Source organism: Malania oleifera, chromosome 6 (genome assembly GCF_029873635.1).
Source record: "Malania oleifera isolate guangnan ecotype guangnan chromosome 6, ASM2987363v1, whole genome shotgun sequence".
In the NCBI taxonomy this organism is placed as follows: Eukaryota; Viridiplantae; Streptophyta; class Magnoliopsida; order Santalales; family Ximeniaceae; genus Malania; species Malania oleifera.
Genome location: NC_080422.1, coordinates 101,857,677 through 101,862,848, shown reverse-complemented (window position 1 = coordinate 101,862,848; position 5,172 = coordinate 101,857,677). Strand labels below are relative to the sequence as shown.

Sequence of the window (5,172 nt, the reverse complement as noted above, 5' to 3'; positions counted from 1 at the left end):
GTCATTCCGAACCCTTCATTGAAAAGCTATTATTTGCTACACCTCTATAACATTGACAATGCCCCAAGAATTTTCTTTCAATTCCTACCTTTTTTTTTTTTTTTTCCTATTATTCCTTTTATAGATAGTATATTTTGGGATGTGACTCATAATTAAAAGGATTATTCACTTGAAATTTGTGAATAGGTGGGAGGTTTCATTTGGGTCCCAACCCTCCACACATGGAACTTTATGATATGACAAAAGCCCAATGATGTGTTAATTAGGAGGGTAAAGGGGGTTCGATCCCCTTTACTGCAGTACAATAATTTGAGTTTTGAGTTAGCCGTGTAGTGCCATTATGTTGTCTGTGGATATGTTGATGTCTTTCAAATGCTACACATAGTTGAAACCAAGGATTAAAGTCCTACCACTATTTTTATTGATGCTTTAGTGAAGAATTCTGCTAGAACTATTAAATTTGGATGTAAAGAGACTGTTGAACCATGTAAATTGTTGTTTTCTTTCAATTTGCTATCTGCCTGCATAGATCGAACACATATTTCACAACCAGAAGGGTTTCAAACAGAGTCGAATGTAGTAAAATACATCCACAAAAGACACTGCCATCTAAGGTGATGACCACCATACCGAACTAAACCGATTGATTTGTACAAAAATCCAGCCACTAGAACACTCTCTGTAGTGAGAATCCATTTTATTTAAGATATAGAAGATGGATTTACATTCCCATTTGCTCCACAAAACCCATGGGAGCGACACAAGAGCTAAGGTCATGCTCACCGGTCACTCAAAGCCATGCATTGCTTCATGCTTCAGTTAATAGTACTTGGGAGGTATGGAGGAGGAGGCCTGCTGGTTGAAGGAGTTCCGCCTCGCGGTTGCTAAAATTGTCTTGTCGGCTACTATGAAATATGCTGCCCCCGCCGCTGCATCAAATCCCATAAACGCATCAAGCCATCATCACCACAAATCATTTCAAAAAATGATAGAATTTAAAAAAAGAGCATGAAGGAGCTAACTGATCATCAATGATAAGTACGGGTTATTAAGAATTTGATTAACCTGAGGAGATGATGAGAGCTTGAGCAGTTGGATTCAGATTGGCTCTTGCCCATGGCAGGAACCTCACACTTGCCATCTGCACATTATTGAACTTAACACATCACAACATCGATCTATACCACACTTCAGAGTTTAGAATGTATGTATGTACAGCGCATACATGCATGTCCTAGATTAAAATTGGGAGGAATTGAAGAAGCGACTCACAGTTGGAATGGCTGAAGCGATTGTAGCAAGAACAGCTGCCCTAGCTCCTGCTTTTGCACCTTCTGCAGGTATACATGTAAAAGAAATAATTTAATATTCTATACAATCAAATATTGTACAATCTTTTTTGGCTAAGTAGACTGCTGTCTGCTGCAAATAAACGATGTCTAGCCAGCACCATTTTAAGTCAAGGCCAGGACCATTGATCTTGGTGGGAACCAACTCATCATGATCGTCAGATCGATCTGATGAATCTCAAATCTACTAAATGTTGTGCAAAACAAAGGTCAAAACTTCATCAAAATTTTTCAGTAAAATGGGAAAAGATTTTCTGGTCTGGAGTGCTGTGATTAAAGAGTATATATGGATGCCCTAACAGCGAAGAGGCCTCTGCTTCTCAATAAATCTACAAAAGGATTGCTGCCCTTCCTAATTATACGTGTAAACTATCAAAAACTAGCCAGTAAAAAATTTTGTTGTAATAATCAGGAAATCTCATTTTGACAGATTCAACAAATGCAGAATATATCCAGTTGAATCCCATGATACCTAGCGTCACCATTCCCTCAAAATCACACTCATCGCGCCCCTCAGATGTTGAAATGTGAAATCCACAATAAAAAGTTAAAAAAGAAAAAGCTGGGGAGAAAATCAGAGTGACCCACTGAAATACTGAACTTGCCCATTTCAGATCAAAAGGAAAATATTAAAAAACAAAAACGAAAACGAGAACAGAGCAATATAAATGAACAAAAGGTAGGTGATCAGCTAGAAGTAAAGAAGAGGGTACCATGGGAGCACCGCTTGGCGAGGGCTAGCTTCTGGTCAAGGGCCGCCTGCAGGCTGCTGGTTCTCTCCATGGAAGACTGTCCGACATTCTTTGCCATTTGCAGGAGATAGAATTGAACAAGTACTAAGTGCTTAGTTGGTGATTAAAGAGCAACAAGGGTAAGGTTGCAGAGGAAATTGAGAAAAAAAATTTAAAGCTTTTTGAATGGATTGATGAATGGAGGAATTAAGTTGCATGGTTTAGGTTTTGTCGAGGTATATATAAGAGTAGGTGTTGGGAAGAAAACAGGAGAGGTAAAAGAGTTTGATGGTTTTGGAGATGAATTCTAGTGTCGGAGACACTGGTTTTTGTTTATTAGGTGGAGGAAGAGGGTAACCGTTACATTTGGTTGATTTTTGTGCCCTCTTCTCCATTTTGCCCTTGGTTTTCAATGCTAGGTTAAGTTGGGTCTGCCAAAAATGGTTGGCTGGCCACTACGTAGTTGCAATTACCAAGTAGCCCTTCGAAGAAGAATAAGAAGAAGAAGCCTTATAAACTTAAATAAATCTAAGTCCAAATCTAAAATTCAAAATTCACACTACCAAAACTAATCATAAGATTTAAATTTTCAAAAGGTATTATTTTCAATCCTATTTCTCTTTAAACAAAAATGTTAAGAAAATTGCTCAGACAAAGGCAAATTCACCGGAAGCAAATAAATGCAGGAAATCATGCTTCGAATTGGTCAAAACAACTCAAAAGGAATACTAGACATGAGCTAATTTGTAGTGATTTTAGATTTTATTTAAGTAATTTGTGAGTAAATCTTTGTATATAAATACCCTTACAATGCATTGTAATATTCATACAAAAAAATATAAGATATACATTTCTCTTCCTCTCTTCTTCTCTTCTCTATTCTCGCTAAAAAAAAATTAGAGTTTTTCTTCTTTCGATTCACCATTAACATGACTATCACACGTTGATTGGCATTCATTTTCCCGTTCATATATTGGGATTGCTTCTTTTCTTTCTGTAAGTCGAAGTAGAGGCGTCGTCCTAAACACCTCTACCTAGAAATTTTTCTCTCTCGGTCTTTTTCTTCGAACACGTGAAATACGCCATCTAAAATTCATTGTTCATGGCTATTGAAGAAGAAGATCAAGTTACCAGCCGATAATCGACCTGTGATTTAAATAAATAAATAACTCCTTTGATTCCTCCTTCTGAATGGCTTCCAATGTTGAAAGCACACAAAGTTCTCCACATTTTGATAATCCAAGTCATGCCTTCCGGGTGTTATTTTTGTCTCTCATCCATTAATCGAAACCAATTACACCACGTGGGGTCAATCCATGTTCATTGCACTCAGCACCAAAAACAAGGTCAGCTTCATTGATGGCATCATTCCCAAGCCTTCAAAATCCTCAACTACAGAATACCGCCAGTGGTTACACTGCAACAATATGGTAAAAGCATGGTTGATTAATTCTCTTTCAAAGGATATTTCTACTAGTATTATTTTTTGTGATCTTGCTTCAATTTGAAGGACCGTTTCTCACAAGTCAATGGCCCTCGAATGTATAACCTTGAACAAGAAATTCACAACCTTGTATAAGGTAATACATTGATAACCACCACCTACTTTACAAAGTTAAAGTTCTTATGAAATGAAGTTGCATCACTTCAATCTCATTTTTTTGAAGGAGATATAATTCAATACGAACAGTACGAGTGAACCATGAAGTTCCTCATGGGCCTAAATGAATCCTATGGTGTCATTCGTGCTCAGATATTTTTTATAGATTGCCTTCCCACAATCAATCGCATCTACAACTTGATTCTTCAAGAGGAGTGCCAACGGAACATTCAACTTCCTCCACCCATTGATAGCATTGCATTAGCTGCCATAGGTATCCTTTCCACTCCAAAAGATGGCAGACCTTTTCATAAAACCAAACTGCATGCACTCACTATCACAAAGAAGAACATACAATTGATTGCTGCTACTTCATCCATGGGTTCACACCTAGCTCCCGTAAGATTGGATTGGGTTCCAAACCAAGTGCTCACCAAGTCTCTTCCAATGACAACCAACCATCCACTAGCAATTTCCCTTTCACCAATGCCAAAAACTTCTAGCCATTCTCAACCATTTCACTGAGACACCTTCTATGGCACACTATGTAGGTAATGTTGAGTCATCCTTATCAAGTATACCATCTCGTCTTTCTCTTGAAACTCTTTAGATTCTAAACAATGAAGCCACTGACCATATGGTGTGTTTTTCCATTGATTTAACGTACTCTATCTTTGTGCATGGTAGTACTATATGACTACCAAATGGATCTTATGTTGTGGTAACCCACATTGGATCAGTTGTTTTTTCTCCTTCTCTTATTTTAAAAAATGTCATGTGTGTTTCTTCAATCCACTTAAATCATACATCCATTCATGTGTTATGTCAAACTCTCAGTTTTCTAATCATTTTTTTCTTCTTATATGAGCCTAATTCGGGACCTAAGCTTGATGAAGATGATTAGACTAGGAACTGAGCGCGATTACTTGTATTTCTTTACAAAAACAAATCCTGCTCGTTGTCAGGTAGCTACATCAAATTCCCAATTTTGGCATCGTTGACTTTGTCATTTAATCAATAAAATTGTGTCTTTACTTTCCCATAATATTTCTAGCTTTTGTTCAAATTTGGAATGATGTTTTATTTGCCCATTGGCTAAACAAACTTGCCTTTAATTTCCTTCCAATTTAATTTCTTCTCCTGCACCTTTCCATTTAATACATGTGGATATTTGGGGGGGGGGGGGGTTACCATATTCCATACCTCACCGGGGCTTAAATTTTTTTTACCATTGTAGATGACTACACTAGATGTACATGAGTATATTTAATGTGTCGTAAATCGAATGCCCATCCTCCACTCCAATCTTTCATTTAGCTCATTGAAAATCAATTTTCAACAACTATAAAAATTATCCGTACTGATAATGGGTCAGAATTTGATATTTCCTCCTACTCAGAAAATGGAATTATTCATCAAACTAGTTACATCTCTACTCCCCAACAAAATGGAGTAGTGGGGTAAACATGCCTAAACATTTTTAGGGTAATGC

The 5,172-nt window shown here is 37.3% G+C and overlaps 1 protein-coding gene across 1 annotated transcript; it reads right to left on the bottom strand.

Moving 5' to 3' along the window:
- Nucleotides 1-682: 682 nt before the first annotated feature.
- LOC131157215 (early nodulin-93-like) lies at nucleotides 683-2,388 on the bottom strand. The gene is made up of 4 exons (XM_058111198.1): nucleotides 2,063-2,388; nucleotides 1,273-1,334; nucleotides 1,066-1,141; nucleotides 683-929 (listed from the first exon to the last, which is right to left on the bottom strand). The coding sequence occupies exons 1-4, from the start codon at nucleotides 2,157-2,159 to the stop codon at nucleotides 820-822; spliced, it is 345 nt and encodes a 114-aa protein (XP_057967181.1). The 5' UTR covers nucleotides 2,160-2,388; the 3' UTR covers nucleotides 683-819.
- Nucleotides 2,389-5,172: the final 2,784 nt, after the last annotated feature.

Excerpts from the sequence above, each read along its gene's own strand:
- LOC131157215 (XM_058111198.1), bottom strand. The coding sequence starts at position 2,159 with ATGGCAAAGAATGTCGGACAGTCTTCCATGGAGAGAACCAGCAGCCTG. Across the intron at positions 1,142-1,272 it reads TCGCTTCAGCCATTCCAACT|ATGGCAAGTGTGAGGTTCCT; the intron begins GTGAGTCGCTTC and ends AATAATGTGCAG. Across the intron at positions 930-1,065 it reads AGCTCTCATCATCTCCTCAG|CGGCGGGGGCAGCATATTTC; the intron begins GTTAATCAAATT and ends GATTTGATGCAG.